At 44.9% G+C, this 19,964-nt stretch overlaps 1 protein-coding gene across 1 annotated transcript in view; it reads left to right on the top strand.

The window, feature by feature from the left end:
• KCNK9 (potassium two pore domain channel subfamily K member 9) overlaps positions 9,048-19,964 on the top strand; it is an 83,175-nt gene continuing 72,258 nt past the window's right edge. The window contains exon 1 of the mRNA XM_021388293.1: positions 9,048-9,641. Within this exon, the coding sequence (XP_021243968.1) occupies positions 9,077-9,641 (565 nt within the window). The 5' untranslated portion in view covers positions 9,048-9,076. The remainder of the gene's footprint in view (positions 9,642-19,964) is intronic.

The raw sequence follows: 19,964 nt of genomic DNA, 5'->3' as shown, positions 1-19,964 counted from the left end.
TTCTCTATCCTCTTCCTTCCTTCTCTCCCACACCTTCTTTTCCTTCTGACTTTTCCCCCCCCACTTAGGTTAGATACCTTGCTAGATATGCCCTACATGGCCACCAACTACCATACTCTGTGCAGTCTGTCCCTACTACTAGTTTTGTCTGTCTTGCACATATAAATTGTGAACCATCAGCCTTGGCTGGTCCTTCAGAAGGTCCTTGCTGAACCTGATGTCACTCAAGCATTTCCAAGACTCCTATATGCATGTTTTTTTAGGTTCCAGCTCAAGGACTAGATTGTTAAGCAGACCGATTGGTCTCAGAGTAACACACCATTCAGGTATGACAGCAGCAGCACCATGTGAACTCTAAATCATTATTTTTGGTAGCCAAAAGAGGTGAAACTGCAGAAATGATCACTGTCAATATTGGAGTTTTATTCAGCCAGTCAGACTGGCCTGTATTAAGAGATGCTGTCCCAAAGCGCCACTGTATGTTAGTTAGGGTACGCTAGTGTGAACTTGGTTCATACTCTACCACTAATTCATTTGTTGGGCTTGTAACCATATAAACAAGCTGTGCTCCAGAGCAACTATCTGCACACTGGCTGTAGCACTTACTGGATCACAAGGGTGTTGTGAAGCTTCATCAATCAATTGTGGTTTTAATAGAATTCTCAACTCCTGGCCCCAACGTGTAAATCCTCCTAATTTATATCCTTGATAGATTTCTTTTTATACGAGCATTCAGCCCATTTTTTTTTTCTCATAACAAATGTACACCAGGTCAATTCTCAGTGGGTTACTCCTAATTTAAATATGAGCTGAGAATCCAAACCTTTCTCTTCATTCAGAGGAAGGCTCTTAATACTATTACAACATTACACACTCTTGAAAATTGAAGGTATTTAAAAGCCTTATTTGACTTCAACAGCAGGGAAATGCGCTCCTCACTTTCCTCAGCATCAGTCCTTTTTGAAAACATATGGTGTGTTTACAGGCTGTCTTGAGCACTGAAATTGATTTTAGAGTTGGGCAGTTATTAAAGGTTCATTTTCCTTTCCTCCTCCGTTTTCAAAATAAGTGACAATATGAGGTGGTGGGAAATTCTCTCCATGACGTAGTACTGCCTTTGCCCTGGCTCTCTGAATTTCTCTGGAAAGGTTTTCACTAGACTATATATCCCACCTGATCTCTACAAGCAAAACTATAATCTTCCTTTCAGAGGAACAGTTTAGCTTTTTGTGTATATACAGGTTGGAATTTATTTTGGAAAATAGTTGTAGAGAGACTCTGGCACAGCTAAATGTAATTGAATTACTTGAATTAGTGGAGGTTTAGGCTACTGCTATGCCCTTACTTCCATTTCAGCACAGTCAGATATACTAATAACAATGTTTAGCATCAAATTCTTAATTACTAGTTAGTCTGGGCCATGTCTGGGTTTGGTGAGATAAAGCTAACACTTCCAACACTTGAACGGAGAAGAGGAAAGATGATGTTCTTCCACTTGTACACTTGTAGATTGGCTTGTTTGGTCCTGGTCTGTTCTTGGTGGATTCTAAAGGTGAACCTACAGTTGGAGTAGTTGGAGATTACAGTAAGTATCCAAGCCTTGGACCACTGAGACAGGTTTGCAAGAGATGCAACAGTGGAGGCAGTGGGGACACCCCATGGGATGTCCACCTTCTTTTGTGAAAGATCTAGGCTAAGGCTGAGGCTGCAGCTGGATATCCCACCTTGCATAAGCTTTCTCTTTTAGTAAATCTCTCTGTTCCCTACCTAAAAAAAAAAGGATATGCAGGAGGAAAATGTTGGCTGGAAAAAACTTTTCATGTACCGGGATGTGGTCAGGTCATAAATGATAGAAATAGAGGCCAGAAAAAATATTAGAACAAAATGCACTCTGAAAACTATGGAGGTATCCAAAGGGTGAATGTATTTGTGTATTCTCGAAATAGGAAAAAAAAAATAGAAGGAAGTGTGGAATAGCCCACTCAATCTCTTATAAATAAAAAGGATGTGTATGCATTCACTATTTATTCAAAGTTAGATCCTGCAGCTCAAGCAGTGAACACAGAGAAGTCAGTAAGGTAAATCAGCATTTTATTCAGACTTAATTAAATATTCTACACAATATTGAGTATTTTATTCTGGATAGGTCTACTCTGCACCAAATATTTCTGATAATGAATTCCTATTTTCACTTTACAGCGGTATAGTAATAGTTGTAGTTTGTTTCACTAGCCAGGAAGCCAACCAGCCCCCACTCCAAGCAATTTATTTGCTCCTTCAGCTGTGATGTTAATACAGCACACACTTCAACTTCATTCAGAGGTTGCTGCATCAAGTTATAGCACCCATTGCTACAGGAAGAAGACTACTGTCTCTCCTAGTGCTCCAGCTCTTTGCAGCCCAGGTGTCGGTGGCAGTGATGGACAAGCCCATACCAGTACAGGGATCTTTTTTTTCTAATTTTTCAGTGCTGCCCTCGAAGGTTTGTTCCCAGTCAGTGGCAGTCTCAGTATGCAAGGCAGTCATTTAAAGTATGCATCAAGGACTATATTGAGGCATCAGCTGCGGTAAATGCAAAAGTGCCAGTCACACTGTGAGCATTTGGGAAGCTACAAATAGTTCTGGAAGTCACATTGGCTCAGGAAACAGTCAATCCTGTAACAAACGATCAATAATCAACACCTTGCTGTATTAATTTCTCCAAGGCAGCCTGTTCCTCTATAGCGTGCCTACAAGACTGGCATACATTACCATCAGTGACTGATGCTGTCCCTCGAGCTGTTCATGTTTAATGAAAGCTTTGTGCCTATATATAAGTTCTGTGTTTGAGTGAAACATCTTCCAAATCCTTCACAGTAGTTCTGGAAGAGACCTTTGGCTTGTATACTGAGAAGTGAACTCACCCTTTCTGCCATGCACAAGCTCTGCAGAATAAAAAATGATCCATGAATATAAAAATAGAACAGAAGAGACTATTTAGGTTGGACCAGATGCTCACAGTCCTGCCACCTAGGTTGATTTAATATTAGTGAATTCACTGTAAAAAGAAGTAAACGTGGAAAAAATACGAAGTGTAGGTCTGATCCTGTTCTTTTTTCTCCCACGCGTGAACTTGCCTCACACAAGCACCCTCTCCCTAAGTTAATGAAACTCTTCACTCATGTTTTCTGACACTACAGATTATTTTCCAGAGGACTGTCATGTCCAGGCACAGGGGGGTGGAAGCAAGAATTAAAGCACCAGTCCCCTGTTCTACCTTCTGCTGTGTAAACACTGCCTAAGAAGGGAACACTACTGAATGATCGGAGACCTGCCTGAGTGTATCCAACAGAGGTTGCGCTACTTTGAACATCAATGGGAAAAGGTACAAAGAATAAAACGAGAGCTGCATAGGGAAGGTTCCCTCCTCCATCATTTTCCCCAGCTACTGCTCTAAGGACACCTAGTAACCCGAGCTCGGCTTCCTCTCGCAGTCAGCCAAATAAGTCCATGGTCCATGAACACTTCAGTGACTGTGCAAATGCACACAGCTGGCAGAAGCAAAGAACAGGAAGGGAGCTTGTGAAGCTAAAGGGAAGTGTGGCTTGTACAGTCCAGTCTCTAATACATGCCGTGATAATCTTTACATTATTGATAACAACCTGCTCCAAAGGCCAGCAGATAGAAAGATTCTGACTATGACAGGCTTTGAGTTAAGCATTGCATTTTTAAAGTGAGCCACTTCCCAGTTCTTAAAATTGCAATGTTTACCTCAGTGCTGCAGCTGCACTGTGAAGGACAGTCCTTACTCGCAGTTGGATCATTTCCTGAACTAGTTTTTCAAACTTACAGAGAGGAATTTTTATGGGGGACCTCGGGTGAGCTATTCTTGATCACTGAAATGGCAGTGTTTTTCTTATGCATCGCTGACCTCACTAGGTGTTGGAATCCCTACAGATCTGAAGCCCTCTTCTCATGTAAACGATGTGACAACGACCAACCCCTCCTTGAGTATGATCACTTTCCACGAATAATTGCTTATTGCCACTCAAAAGAATATTCACTGCAAATTTCTACGCTCATCAGGTTGCTGATAAGCATCTCCTGTTTTTGACTATCTAAACTTTCTTAGGGCATGCAGAGCTGTAGAAGACAATGCCTCCTATAGTACTTGCATTGCATTAATTCAGAGAAATGCTCGACACGGCCAGAGGCACTTTATGGGGTGAAACAGGGCTAGACTTCTGCCTGGCTTGCCTTTTTGTAGATAATTAGGCACAGAGCCTCTTATTGCCATGACAGATGGAGAAGCCAAAGAGGTAAGTTGTAGCGAAGTGGGGATCAGCCTTTTCTCCCCGGTAACTAGTGATAGGACCAGAGGTAATGGCCTAAAGTTGCACTAGGGGAGGTTCATACTGGATATTAGGAAAAAATTGTTCTCAGAAAGAGTGGTGAAGTACAGGAGTAGGCTGCCCAGGGAAGTGGTGGAGTTACCATCCCTGGAAGTTTTCAAGAAATCTGTAGATGTGGCACTGAGGGACAAGATTTAGTGGGATGGTGGTGATGGGTTGATGGTTGGACTAGATGATCTTAGTGCCTTCGCTGAAGAGAAAACTCAAGGTAAAACAGGTGAGTGGCTGTAACACTCTTATCTGGAATGTGGGAGACTTCTAACTCTCACTAGTTTCTTCTCGAGGGAGTAGATGAACCTACTTACCTTTGATAAGGCACTGGAACAGGCTGCCCAGGGAGGTGGTGGAGTCACTGTCCCTGGAGGTTTTCAAGAAAAGCGTACGTGTGGCACCAAGGGACATGGTTTAGTGGGCATGGTGGTGGTGGGCTGATGGCTGGACTAGATGATCTCAGTGGTCTTTTCAAACTTTAATGATTCTGTGATTCTATGAAACGTAGAGTTAGCACACCTCTCAGCAGTCAGCACAAACACTGTGCAACTCAGGGCTATCTTCCAACCTGCTCACTCTTCTTCAAGTTGGACTAATGTGAGAGAAGATGCATGTTGACACTTAGAGTTAGCCTTCCTTTTGGTGAATAATCAGGGTTTGCTCCTTCAGTCTACTTCCCAAGTCCTCAGTTCTTCACAAAGATTGTTTTTCCTTACCGAGAAAAAAAATGGCTAGGGTCTTTTTAGCTATTTCCATCTACATTAAGGAGAGAAAAGCTCTTCATTCATGCCTTACCCCTCCAATACCTTCCACACCAGCTTTGAAAAGAGGCAGTTTCTACATTCTTCATCTCTGTGGTTTCCTTCTCTTTCAGTCATGCTGTACAGCCCTGGGTCCCAGTCCTGTTCTCAGGCTGACAATGAACTTTCAGTTCCAGGGTGTATGTGTCTCTGCCTCACACTTGGGTGATGCCAGCTCTGCCTGGCTCCACAGCGGCGCCTGGGAGCTGAGCCATCGATCATCTTGTCCAATGTCACTTCTTCTCCCTGAAGTTCGTCAGACTGCCCCACTGTAGACAGAACACTTGAGGAACATTTCTGATGCTGCTTGCACTGTGGTTCAAATGGAGAGTTTTGCTGATGAGCCTGAATGAGCAAAGACTGAGTGCTAGTCCTGAGGTAGGCGCATATTTTCTCTGCAACAAGGTCAGAAAACAAGAAGAAAATCATAAATTTCTGTTGATGTGAATGGATGCAAGTGTAACTCCTCTCTTAAGCAACACTGAAACATGTGCAAGTATACAGAACTACAAATATTTCCTACTCTGCAATGCCAACAAAATGCTAATACTTGGATATTTCTCCACTAAGCAATACACCAATCTGCAGCTTGACCCCAGTCGGAGGAAGGTTGCAGACCCATGGCTGTGCTTGTACTCTCCATGACTGTCATGCTATTCTGTGACCCAAAGCCCCACGGAGACTTGAGCCTTCAGCTGCCCTCAGGCTCCCCTTCGACCTCATGCTTGCCATCATTTTCCAGCTAAAGGTTAATTACTCCAGGGGACATTTCTATCCAAGCTGTTGCCCGCAGGTTGCAGTCCTTGCCTGAGCACTATTTTTAGACCAGCTCCTTCGTTGCTATTGATCCTAGTCACCCTCTGTTAATTAGATACACACAACACACACAGCATTTGCAACTCATTTATCAATTCCATTCAGCACATCCCTCCCCTGAGATGTAATTTGGAGCCCTCCTTGAATCATGCTATTGATCTTTCCCAGCGACTTTGCTATACGATTCTCTGTGTTGCACACTATTTATAGATCCTTCTCCTTCTCCTGCTCTCCCTTGGGGAATCAGAAATGGGCAACGATAATCAGACTTCTATTTTTAAGAAGGAGTTGATCAAAACCACATATTTCCTCTTTCTCCTCCTTTTCCTTCCTTCTCTCTGCTGCACAAGCTTTCTATCAGTAGGCGAAACCTTCCTGCTCCACATGGCATTCGTAATGATTTCAGTAATGCTCAGGTGACATGATCCAGACTTTGCCCTGGGTGAAATTCTGTTTGCTGAATTAATGAAACAAATCCCTGCTCCTCGCTGTGTCCAAGAGGTTCACGGAGGGCTCTGTGACCTGTTTTGGCTTCTCAGCCCGAAGTGCTCCTTTCAGAGGGCTTCAGTCTCTCAGACTGAGTGGATTTGATCCATTTTGAAAAGACCAGGTTCCCACTGCATGCTAAAGGAAGGGTGTCCAAAGACCTTAAGCAACATGTAATCAGAAGTGAGACGCGCTTTAAGGATGGAGGACAACAGTTACAAGCCCTGGTGTGCTCAGATTTGAGAAAAATATAAAATAAGGCTCAAGAGAAGTCAGGAACAACTCAGCCTTCATTGCCTAAGACTGCAAAACACAGGTCTGAGACAGGAGAGGGCCTACAGTTACCACATTAAGGTGATACCAGGAGGGACAGCCTTGTCTTGAAGCATAAACATGGACCTAGCCTTCCTTTGGTGGCACTGAGTTCTGATGGTGAAGTGGCTGAGGTGTTCAGGGCTCTGTGTGCAGAGTTTTGGTGCTTGGGGCTGTGTCTAGACCCACAGTGTTTGGGGCTGTGGTGTTGCTTGGGGCTGTACGTGTAGAACTGAAGTGTTTGGGGCTGTATGTGTTTGGATGTGGTGTTTGGGGCCATAGTGTTTGAGGATGTGGTGTTTGGGGCTTCGTGCATATAGCTGTGGTATTTGGAGCTGTGGTGCTTGGGGTTCTATGTGTGGAGTTGTGGTGCTCGGGGCTGTGCGCGTATAGCTGTGATGTTTGGGGTGGTGTGTGTAGAGCCGTGGTGTTTGGGGCTGTAGTGTTTGAGGCTATGGCGTTTGCAGCTGTGTGTGTAGAGCTGCAGTGCTGCAGTGTTTGGGGCTGTGTGTGTAGAGTTGTGTTGCTAGGGGGTTTGCAAGTATAGCTCTTGTGTTTGGGGTTGTGTGTACAGTACTTTGGTGTTTGGGGCTGTGGTGTTGGGGGCTGTGTGCACAGTACTTCGGTGTTTGGGGCTGTGGTGGCTGAAGCTGTGTGTGTAGACCTGTGGTGTTTGGGGCTGTAGTGTTTGAAGCTGTGGTGACTGTGGCTGTGTGTGTAGAGCTGTGTTCTTGGGGTGTTTGCCTGTATAGCTCTCAGAGTGCAGTGTTTAGGGTTCTGTGGTGTTTCAGCCCATAGTGCTGCGTGTGCAGATCGGCATGTTTGCGGCTGCGGTGACTGGAGCTGCGTCTTACAACTGTGCCGCTCGGGGCTGCGGTACGCGGCCGACGGCCGTGCTTGAGGGGCGGCCCCACCTGTCCCGCCCGTAACCCGCCGCCCTCCCCGTGGGCAGCCACGGGCGGCGCGCACTGCTCCGCTCCCGCCGAGATCCGTCCCCGCAGGAGCGCCGCACGCCCGGCCCGCCCCGCCACTGCAGCCGCCGCCCGGCCCCGCTTGGCGGCCGAGGCGTGGCCAAGCCCGGGGGAGGCGGGAAGGAACCGCGGCAGGGGAGCCCCGCGGCCTCTCCCTGACAGGACGGCGCCGAGGGGGTTAAGCCGCTCCCCGCGGCGGGCCGAGCCGAGCTCCCGCCTCCCGTGCCGGCGGCGGAGCGCACACACACCCGCACACACTCACACACGCGCAGGCGATGGCTGAGGGGCGCGGGCTTCATTTTCCCCGAGATGATGTCAAGAGCTTGGGAGAAGGAGGAGGAAAAGGAGGAGGACGGTTGCTCTTTTTCTTAACGGCTTTGTTCTAAAATCATCCGAAATAAAGCAGCCCCAGCCCCGAGAGCAGCCGTGAAAGTAGCCTTTTTTTTTTTTTTCTCCTTTCCCCCCTCTTCCCTCCCCTCCTTTTTTTTTTTTTCCCTCCTCCGGCTTTGTGAGCTTTGAGCCCCCCTCCCCACGCCGCTCTCTCTCCCCGGGGGAAGGCTCCGGCTTTTTCCGCTCCGCCCGCCCCGCCGCTGCCCGCCCGGGGCAGGTGCTCCGCGGCTGCCGGCCGCCTCCTCGCCGCGCTCCCGCCTCCCTTCGCCCGCCCGGCGGCCGGGGCGGCTCCGCGCCGCTCCTCCCGGCTCCTGCGGGGCGCTGGCTGCCCGCCGCCAGGGCCACGCCGCCGGCCCGCCGCCCCCTCCTCCCGCCGGAGCGGCGGCTCGGCCCGGTTTGCCCGGGGATGCTGCCCTCAACTCCCCGCCCGCCGCCTGACACCGCCGCCGCCGCCCTCTCCGCACCGGACGCCGCTCCGCTGCTCTCTCCGCGGCCACCTGCAGCAAGCCGGCTCCCCGCTGCCCGCCTCGCACCGCGGCGGAAGGAATAAAGAGCTCAGCCCGTCCCGACCTGCCCGGCCGGCGCTCCCTCAGGCCGGGGCGGGCCGGGCCCCGCGGGCTGTCCCCGACGGCGGTCGCTTCTCCTCGTCCCCTGCGCGGTTCCACGCGGATGGACGCGCTGCCGCTGCTCGTTCCTCCCCGGCCGTGCCGCGCCGCCGCCTGAAGAAAACTTGGGACGGGGACGGCCCCGCCCGGGCTGCGGGGGACCCTTCCCCGCACCAAGTTCGCGGGGGGACCCACCCGCCTGCCACAGGACTCCGGCCCGGGGCCGCCGCCCAGCGCTCCCTTCCCTCGGCGAGAGCTCGGCGGGGACCCCCTGCCCCTGGCCTCGGTGCTGGGGTGGAGCGGGGGTGCCCTGGATGGCCCTGCGCACTGGGACCGCTTGGTTTGGGCAGGTCTTGCGCAGAGTTTCCCGGCTCCAAGGCACCTGGTCCCGGCGCTCCAGCAGCCTCCTGTGCCTCTCTTCTTCCCAAGAGCCCGAACAGGCGGGCGGGGAGCGGCCGCCGCCGCAGCACAAGCTGCCCCGGAGCAGCCGCCAGCCCCCCCGGCAGCTGCCCCCCTGCTGCGGCTGCTGCGGCCTGTCGGATCCCCGGGCGGCCAGGGGGGGACATGGTCCCCTCACTCGCCCCTTGCTGGCGGCCATGAAGAGGCAGAACGTGCGGACCCTGTCCCTCATCATCTGCACGTTCACCTACCTGCTGGTCGGGGCTGCCGTCTTTGATGCCCTGGAGTCCGACAACGAGATGCGGGAGGAGGAGAAACTCAAAGCCGAGGAGATCCGGCTCAAAGGAAAGTACAACATCACCAGCGAGGACTACCGGCAGCTGGAGTTGGTGATCATGCAGTCCGAGCCACACCGGGCTGGTGTCCAGTGGAAATTTGCCGGTTCCTTCTACTTTGCCATCACGGTCATCACGACCATTGGTGAGTGCCTCATTTTGGGGAGGGGGTGAAATGTATTCCAGATTGAAAGAGGGGCAGGGGGCTGTGGCATGCAATGGGTTAAGTGCTGGATGAGTTTTTGGCTTCCCTCCTGTGTTACGCAATTCATGGCTCTCCATGGGCAACTTGTTGGACTTGTATTTGTCCCACATCCCTTTCTGTGATGATGGAGCCTATGTCACCTGGGTGGGATGGTGGCTACCTGGTGGCTATTGCCAAGCTGTGGCATGGGTGGTGAGGAGAAGGAGGAGGGAAGAGATGTGATAACACTCTCGAGAGGGGGTCTCTGGATGAAGCTTTCTGGGGGTTCCCTGCAGGAAGAATGAGGCCCTGTTGTCACGCTCCTCCTGGAACGTGCATGCACCTTCACTTAAGAGATTCAGAGAAATCTTAAGCATAAGGCAGGTAGTTGAGTATGAAAGTGATGAAGACGTGGGAACTGACTAAGCTGGGAAACCTCTGGATGTAGCTGTGGCCAAGGGCAGCCCTACTTTGCCAAACTTTGTCTTGGCATTGTCAGCAGGGGTTCCCACAGCTGTGGTGCCATTGCTGGGCCTCTCCTGAGCATTCCCAAATGTGTTCCTGAAGTTTTCTTTGCACTTGGAGCATCAACAGGTCACAGAGTCCATCTCCTCTTTGCGGGCATACAGCCCAGCAGAGTGATGCCCTGTGTCACGTCTGCATTGCCAGGTTTCCCTGGTGTTCCATTTCCCAGGACAGTAGAGAGGACACAGCCACAGGCTGTCATTTTGTACTTCTCTGCTTTGTTCAGCTAAAACAGGGCATTTTGCATAAAGTTTGCTTCCCTGTCATAAAAATAACTACCATGATAACTGGAGGCTGCAGCATGCACGCAGAACTGTGCTACAGCTCTGGCTTTGGCTTGATTAGCAGGTGTGTACTTCCTTGTTTTGCATTCAGGGTGGATTTACCGAGGCAGTTGGCTTGCCTTCTCCCAACACTTGTAGATGTTCCCCTCTAACATCCGGGGAGCTCTGAGAGACCCCTCTCGCTCAATGGCTGTTTGATAGCACATGAAACAGGACACAAAAGATTCACTTTCTTACTAATACAGAAAGATTCAGTCTTCTTTTTTACCACTTAGGGCTTGTTACAGCCAATTTCCATGTTGCCACCTGAAGATACTGGCAATTTGTGGCAGAATATGCCATCCACTGTACTTTGGGCTGCATTTACTTAAATTTGCACCTGATTGTATTATACATGTTGCATTAAAATTTTCCTTTGAAAAACTCTGGCAACATGAAGCCTATTTCTCCTAACAAAGATCAGATTTTAAACAGTAATCTCCTTTTCTGATATTATTTATATAATAAACACAATTATCAAATGGCTTGGATGTCTCCTATTCATTACAACATCAGAACTGTCTTTCCCCCTTTACTTACAGATTCTCTTTTCCTTGATTTGTGTATTGTCATTTATTTATGCTAAGTGAATACAGGACTATCATGCCCTTCTGGATTATGGCAAGGCTTCCACACACATGCCTGTGTACTCATAGTGCCCCGTACTCCTGCCTCCGTGGTGGCAACAGTACTTTCTGTGTTTTTAAGCTTGGTTGGTGAGAGGCAGAAAAGACTTTTATAACAGTAGTTTGCTGTTTTGACCATATTTTACCTGGAAACAAGTTCAACTTGCTTGGAAGCCCATAATGTTTTCTCATGCAAAGAGGTGAGATTAATTTAGAAAGCTCAGAGCACATCATTGTGCACAGAATAGTGTACATTTCTGTAGGCAGAGGCACTTTGGGATGTCAGAATTGTTTAAGTTTTACATGTGTATAGCAACGAGGAGCCGCTGGGAGGGAGAGTGATAATAAAGAATGGTGGAGAAAGACAGACATTGTTTGATGATTGTTCATTTGGGAAGCTCTGCTCCAGGAGGATATGTGTTCTGTCTTTGAAAAGTTTATTGATAGTTACTAACTTCATTTTGCCAAGTGTCTTCCTATTTTGTGTATCTCTTAAGTACTAAAGTAGTTTTGGAATGTTGTGAGATCTATCGGTTGTCAAGTTAGCATGGAAGATTTTTCTTTATTTTTTTAATTTTTCCTAAAAGAAGTTGGTTCACAGGGGTAGAGTACAACTTTCTGTATTACAGTTCTCAGGAAAATAAGAAAATGCTTCTTCTCTGTGTTTCCTGGGTTGGACAGTTATCCTAGATGTTCAACTTAATCTTTTGTGATGGTTCCTATTTTTAGTCTGTGTGTATGCTCTCATATACATTTCTTTCTCCCTCTGAAACCTTCAAGAATCACATGCAGCGTGTGCATTAGAGAACGTGCTGTAGTCAGTAAGTGCTCGTGTAAAGTGCCCCTAAATAACCATCTCAGACTGATTTTTGAAACAGAGTGAGTAAAAACCATTGTTGCCTATTCCAGAGTAGGAAATCTGTCCCTACAAACTTCTCTTCTGAGAAGTGCAATAGGAATCAGTGGACCACAGAGTCTAGCAGTATGCATATAATAGCAGACTAATTTATGTCTAACTTATGTTCCTTATATCGCTGTGCTAGCAACATATGAGATTACCTCTTTACCGTGTTGGTTTAAACCGCGTGGCTTTAATGGAATCGAAGGCGATCCTCGCTGTCCGCGGAACGCGACCCAGACACGATCTGCGTTCGCCGCGGGACGTGGTGCTGAAGGGACAGCTCCGGTAGCCTCCGCGCCTCCGGGTCCGGCCTCCCTGCTGAGCAGCCTCCGCCTTTTGGGTAAGGCTGCGAGGCTTGGTAAGGCTCCGAGTCTTGCTTTCCCGGAGAGCACGGCATTTGGGACCTGTGAAGGTTGAAGCACAGAAAACTGAAAGCCTCCCGTGCGAGGCGGAGAGGTGTGATCAACTCTCCCATTTCCTCAAATCTTTAGCGTTTTGCTTTTTATTAAAGGATGGTAGGGGGTTGTTGCTCACTTGTTATGAATACTAAACAAGAGGGAGTTGTTTAAGTAAATGGAAGCAGGTTTTTCTTCCACCTGGGACAATATTTTTTCCTGCTCCCCAGGTGCAACATTGCTGTCTTTTTTTTTTTTTTCTATTTTTTTAAACACAACTGCAGGTGCTACAATATTTAATGACTCTGCTCTTAAAATCTAGTATCAGAAGTGAAATATCATGCAAAGTTTGGATCATGTTTGAATTCTGAGAAAGTTTTTAGGTGATCGAATGAACTAATAAGCTGTAATTGGCTCTCATCAGCTGCAGAGTTCATTTCAGGATTGTCCTCACTTTGGAGTTAGCTAGTATAATTTCCTACCCATTTATGATTACATAGCCAAAATGATGACAGAAAGTGATTTAAGCCAGTTCTCCATCCAGCTATTTAACTTTTATGAAATGCGCTGTAGATCGTGACACTGAGTTAAACAAGAAGCTGGATGCTGTGAATGAAAACACCAACTTTTGAAACTAGAAAGTAATTCCTAGGATTTCTACTAAGTTTTAATGTCCTTTTCTATATAGGTTTATAGGAGTGGCTAAACAGATTCTATGTAAGAAGGTGTCGACACTGTCAAAATGTGTTGTTGGTATGAGAATCGCTCTATGATTTAGGCCTTAAAGGGTGATAGTCATACTTGATTTAACACCACTGAGCTCTAGTAAACACTGAATATTTCTGGAGGCTTGTGTAGAATATAAAGAACTGAAAGCTGTTTATGTCACCCTATGATGAACTGAAACAACAAACAGATTGAGGATTTTTATTTATTTTTTTTTCTGAGAAGTTACTGTAAGTAGAGCAAAATCGGAACAGTGTGTGCAGTGAATTACTAGTCTCTTTTTCTAACTTCTAGGCCTTTGTTTTGAGTCTTAAACCTGCTATAAACAATGGCTGAATGGTACTGGTGAGCAGAGACAAAATAATTTTGAAGAATATGGTGCAAAATCTGTAATGATGAATGGAATAAGCACCTAGTGACAGCAGTTTGGCTACTGATATCTGAAGTCTCAGGAAGGGGATGACTTACTTTTGGCAGATGGTGACCTGACAGGCAGTTTGAACCTGCATTAATGAACTAAGTAAACACATGCTTAAATCCATGTCAGGATAGTTGGTTTCTTTACTCATCCTTTCTCTGCATCACTTTACCTTTCTGTAGAATGGGTGTAAAATACTCACCAAGATGATAATGTTGCAATTTTTTCTAATTTGCGTTAGAAAAAGATGTGTTCTTACATGGGAATTATTTTGTCAGTATTTCTCTATCTGTAAGGCCAGCCTCTGGTGACTGGAGTCTGCTTCTGATTTTTTTAAAGCCAGTAATATTTAAATGCAGTCCAGTGAAAAGCTTTGAGTAGAGAATAGTGTCAGATAGATAACTGGAAATGGAAATAAAGAAAAGAAGAAAACAAGATAGGAGGGGAAAGACAGAGAACAAATAAATTAATGCTTTTTTGAGTTACTTGCTGCATTTGTAAGTTATCAGGAACCTGAAGGTCATAGTTCATTTTAAAAAATCAAAACAAAACAAAAACAAACAAAAAACACCCAAAACAACCATGACAGAGTAGGTTAAAGCCACTCTATTATTAATAAGCTGAGGTGAAAGTAGATAGTAAGGTTTTCTGGTGACATGAATGCTTGTAGATGCACTAAAGTAATGAATCTATTCTGATTTTTACCACCTGAAGCTTCAGTGGAGAATACTGGATGATCAGAATTTGTAAGATTTGCTTGTGACAAAGAGGATGTCAGCTTCCATGAGCCACATGAAGATGAACATTTTCTCAAGTTTACTCTCCTGCAAAACTAAGATATTCTGCAGTATGTTTTCATACTATATTCTTTGTCTCATAGAAGATTAACAAAGAAAAGAATATCCAAATAATATTCTGCTAAGACAGAAGGGACTTTGTGTATCTTCTTTGCTCACATGCTCATGGAAACGGTTTTTGAGTTTTTGAAAACTGGTTTTGCAATGATAGCTGGCATTCCTGACAGAGGCACGTTAGCAAAAGCTTTTTAAAAACTGCTGATAAGCAAGCTCAGACTGATGCTGAACTGCACCTTCCAGGTGCATGGCTTATTGACAGGGTGAATATCCAGTAAAAATCTGAAAACAGTTATGGGGAAGCATCGAGAAACCTCTAGCCACTCTACTCTGTGATGGTGTCAGCAGATTTCCTTTGCATCCCCAGTCTTGAGGAACTGGCATTTTGTATTCTTATAGAATTTGATGCCCTTTCTTTTCTTTCTAACTATTCTTCACTTATTTAACTGAAGCAAGTGAGATTTAAATTAGGCACTAGCACACTCTTTCTAGCTGTCAGGGTAGTTGTGTGCTGGAGGAGATTGCCTAAGGAGGCTGTGGAATCTCCATCATTGGAGGGTTTTAAACAGAGTTTAGACAAACATCTGTCAGGAATGGTTAAGTTACAGCTGCTTTTGCCTTTGGGGAAGAAGATGGAGTAGCTGACCTCTTGAAGTCTTTAGCAGCCGTATGTTCAGCAATTTTCTTTTGCCATGTCTCAAACTCTTAATAGTTCTTACACTGCTTGATTTTTCTTGAGAAAGAAGATCAAAGATATTTTCATTCTGTTTTCACCACTCTGTGGTCTTTTCTCATTCAGTATTTTTCTGTGCAGTGAAATCATTTACGTGCCTTTGCAGGTGTCACCACTGAAATGTATGTTTGCCCACTGATAAGGTGGTAAGTTAGAGGTGTCAGTGAGTCTTTTGGGATAGTAATTAGCTGAAAAAAAGAGATCCCCCTGATACAGGATAGCAAGCAGCAATGTACAAGGCGTAACTGGGAGGGAGAAGGAAGTGTTCTAGACTAAGAATATAGGATGAAGTTAGCTGTTGGCTTGTCTCCACTAGAAGGTGGAACTCCTTTGCTTTCACTGGCAACAGCAGCAGAACTATGAGACTTGAATTAAAGGAAAATTGATTAATGGAGAGCTTTCAGTTTGGACAACGTGTTTTGGGACCGACCCTATCGGTCTGGCTAAAGCAAGAGCCAGAGTGCTGTCATCTTCTCTTGCAGGCAGCCTGAGCTGAGGTGCTTAGTTCCTTCAGTGCTGGAGCATATTCCTTCATGAATGCTGAAAATAATGCTCATGGTTTCGAGCTGGAGTTACACAGCACTTTATATTCAGAATGCTGTTCTGACATTAGGTGATTCATCTTCAAAACACCTCTGTAAAAATTATCCTCAATTTAGAGACAAGAAGATAAAATGACTTTCTGAAGATTCAGGTTGGGAACTATTTCTAATTGCCTAGCAGCTCACTTCTCTGTCTTTCAGACCATGTGGCATTAGTTTATAACCAGATTAAACAGTTGAGAGGAACCAAAGGCACAGAACCATAATGAATTCCAGGTGATATTAGCAAAATCCTGCAGCTTAGGTCTTCTGACATGCAATAACAGCAGAACCTAGAGCTTTCTTATGTCAAGGGCCATTTACAATTCCTGCTGTTTTTCAAAGACCTTTTAGGGTTTTTAGTTACCTGGTTCCAGTGGATTTGTCCTGAGAATCCTTGACTGGATTTGGATAATGGCTATGTGAAATATCCCTTGTAACAGATGCTAGCAAGGACAGTTGCTGATGATGCAGAACTAATCTCTAAGAGACACATTGCTGCTTCTAAGTTGAACTACAGCTTACTGTGAACTTAAAGCAGATGTTTGCTGTATGTAGCAGGCATGCTCATCTCTTTCATTTGTAGAAGTTTTTGAATGAAGCAATGGACTATTTCAGAGATTTCACACATGTAGATTGGTTTAATGCTAATTAATTTTAAATCATTCGCAGAATCATAGAATCCTTAGAGTTGGAAGGGACGTTTAAAGGTCATCTCGTCCAACTCCCCTGCACTGAACAGGGACACCACAGCTAGATCAGGTTGCCCAGGGCCTGATCCAGACTTGCCTTGAAAGTCTCCAGAGAAGGGGCATCAACCACATCTATAGGCAACCTGTTCCTTCATTGCCTTGTCTGGATACAGTCCATGGCATACACTCACTTTAAGCTAGAAAGTATGGAGCCTTCTCACAGTTTACCTATATTCTCCTAAGTCTCTACGACTTCACTAGCTACAACTAATGTTGATGTTGACAACATAGCTATGGCAGTTTCTTTGATTAAAGCCAGATTAGGGAATTTCTGGGTTAGGGAATTCTGGAAGAAAAAAAAAAATCAGAAATTAATACATGATCCAAAGTCTGCTGTAAATTACGGAGACTTGTTTTGACTCCCAGTAGATTTGGATCAGGCTATTATTTGACATGACTTCTACAGTGCAAGGAGCTGTATTCTGTAGTAAACCAATTCCCCCAAAATAGTTTTAATAAAAATATTCAGATTTTTCTTTTAATAATGAAGCAAGCAGAGTTAGTGGAATTTTTGTGAAATCTGACATTCAAATAGTTGAATTTGACATTTATACTGATTTTTACTTCTCTTAATTGGAAGGGGAAGGTTCATAAATATACTTACTGAATACCTTAACTTACAGCTGCAAAAATCTTGAAGAAGAACGTGATGCATTTTTATTCTTGTTATGTGTTTTGGTGGTGATTTTTTAAAAATTTTGCTTTCTTTCATTGCAGCCTGACAGTTGACAATCTCTTCTGATCCACTGAGACTTTTTTTGTTTCTTTTTGCAAGTGTAATGAATGCTTTTGTTTCAGGGGAAAAATCTTCCCGTTTCTTATCATTATTCTTGTTTTTTTGTTTAGGAGTTAACTGACCATTTTTTATTGTATTGCCAGTTGCTACAAGGGGCATATGCAGTAGTCAGCTGGTTAAAGAGTTGGGCATCCTTTTTAACTGTTTTCATTACAGAGATGATTTGGGCTTATCAGTGAAAGACATATCTCTGTTAAGGACGGACATATTTTTTAATTGTTAGGATGCTTAGGAGGGAATAGGCTGTATTGTCCTTCCAACCACCTGCATCAGCAAGAAGATCTTCAGAGAAAAGCAGGCAAATATTGGGGTTAAAAGGTATCTGATGGGAAGCTGATTGTCTACTTGCTCTCCCGTTGCAGAAGAGGATTGCTCCATTTGCTAACTGTGAGATTTCTCTGACAGGAGAATTTCACAGAGAGCTTTAGGACGGAGACTGATGAATGAAACCTACAGCAGCTCTCTCTAATTGTATAGTGCAAGAGATTAGCTGCAAGGAAATGTTTATAGACTCTTAATTTAGGGATATTCTTGACATGCTGAAGGAAGGCAAAAATAAAAGAAATCTACTCCCCAGGCAATTGGCACTGTCATCAGTATCCGATACATATTTCCATTAACTCCTAATGGAGGTGTTTGGGTGCAGATGGGGTATTCTATTTCTTCCACCACCTTTTCTTTTGTTTTCCCATTGAGAGGATATACTCCTTCAATGTTTAAACCATCAATCATTGCTATGGGTACTGAATTAGAAATTAATTGTTATAACAAACCAATGACCACCAAGAATTTTGAGTTTTCACTTTGCTGCATCTGGGACTTTAAAGGACCAGACATGGTAGGAAAAAGCATCAAATACTCTTCTCAGAGTTTCGGAGGTCTAGGCCTCTACTGAACTAATGAACAGTTGGTGTTAGCTGCTAACTGTTTGGGCTATATGGTGAAACAGGCCCGGCAACACTCGGTGAAAATAGTGTTATTGGCAGCAATAATTTTAGAAAATCTGATGTGTGGTACTTACATTGACTCTGCCCTGGAAGCTTAGGGGACCTGCAATAAAATGAACTCCAGGAACAGGAGCCACATTGAACCTTGACTGTAAGCTTCTGTGTGACAGCTGAATTGTATAACGTACTGCATCTGAAATGTTTTAAAACTCTTGAGGTAGTAAAGGTGATTGATTCCAGTCCTGCATCAGAGAAGCAGATCGTACCTGCAGAAGTGACTCAAAGTCTCACTGCTCCTCCACAGTTATTCTGGTCCTTGGGAACTTTTGGGTTTCCAGAGGTAGACCAGAAGTTGTAGAAAAGTACCTTTCATGATAAAAACTCTAGCATTTTCTTCTGAGGACTAGAAATGAGAGAAGGATGCAATTTCATTATTTGCCAGATTTGTTACATATACGAGGCTGTCAAAAAATCTGAATTGCTGTAGAATCCTAAAGAAGAAAACAGCAAAAATGAAATGTTTGAGGAGTGAGAGGCTGCCCCAGCATTTGAAGACACTTACCATCAGTCCATCATGTTCTCTGTAAAAGGACCCGATCTACTATTTGTTTGCTGCTGGGCACCAAACAGGAGGTATCTTTGTAGTCTTTTCTGCAGTATTATTTAGTTGTGCTAGAAATGTGATAAGTTCTAGACAATTGACAGTTAAAACAGTGACTGTGGTCTGTGCCACTGAAAGCACCTGGAAATCCCAGGGATTTTACATGAATTCTTTAGTTGACTGATATATTAAGAATTCAGTGATGTTCTGAAGCTCTCTCCTTCGAAGTTTCTCCCTTCCATCACTGTTTAATGTGTCAGTGAACCTCAAGAAGAGGATGGACGTGATAGCTATCCGGTCTGTGCTGATGCTCTGTCAGATTTTACATTATTTTTTTGTATTTTTGCCTGACAAACAAATGAGCATTCAGTCTTTTGGCAGCAAAGGCTTAAGCTCATGATTTGCTCTTAAAATGCATCCTGCCTAGTAGTAAAAAGCCTGTTATTTAAAGGGCACTTTTCAAAACAATTAGGGCTTTAGGAGCAATGTGTTTGCCTTAATGAGTGCACTCTGCCAGTCAGAGGAAGCAACATAAGCTGATACCTACTCATGTAGGCCAACAGAAACAAATTAGCAGTGTTACAAGTCAGTTTGTGAATGTACTGCGCATCCAAGAGGTTTGTTTTAATGCTTGAGAAGCACTCGATATGTTTCAGGATGGCTTTGTTTTTGTTTTCTTCCCAAATATTCACCACCAATTATATTTTCATTTAGAAGCCTTTGTACCACTCCTGTCCTTGTGATAGCTTAATCTCTGTGGGTTGCATTCAGCTCTGGTTTAACTTGTTGGACTGGTACCAGAGATAATTTTCCATAAAGCCTCACAGTCTTCCTACACAGCTTTTGCTGTATGAAGTTTGTTATCAGTGCCCTTACAACGTGGGTAGGCCAGCTGCTGGCACTTTGGTATTTATTTGGTGATAATTTTTTAATCTTGGGTGGTTCACTTCTGTATCACGGCTTCCAAAGCTGGGGAATATTAATATTTTATGGTATGGATTTTTTCTTTTATTCCAACTATTTTTTCTTTTCTCAAGATGAGCTATAGCAAGGGCTGGCTGGTGATACTGAAGAGGTAGAAGGATCGGATGCAAGCTTAGTTTTGA

The sequence above is a fragment of the Numida meleagris genome, chromosome 2, assembly GCF_002078875.1.
Source record: "Numida meleagris isolate 19003 breed g44 Domestic line chromosome 2, NumMel1.0, whole genome shotgun sequence".
NCBI lineage: Eukaryota > Metazoa > Chordata > Aves > Galliformes > Numididae > Numida > Numida meleagris.
This window is presented reverse-complemented; position numbering and strand designations above follow the sequence as displayed.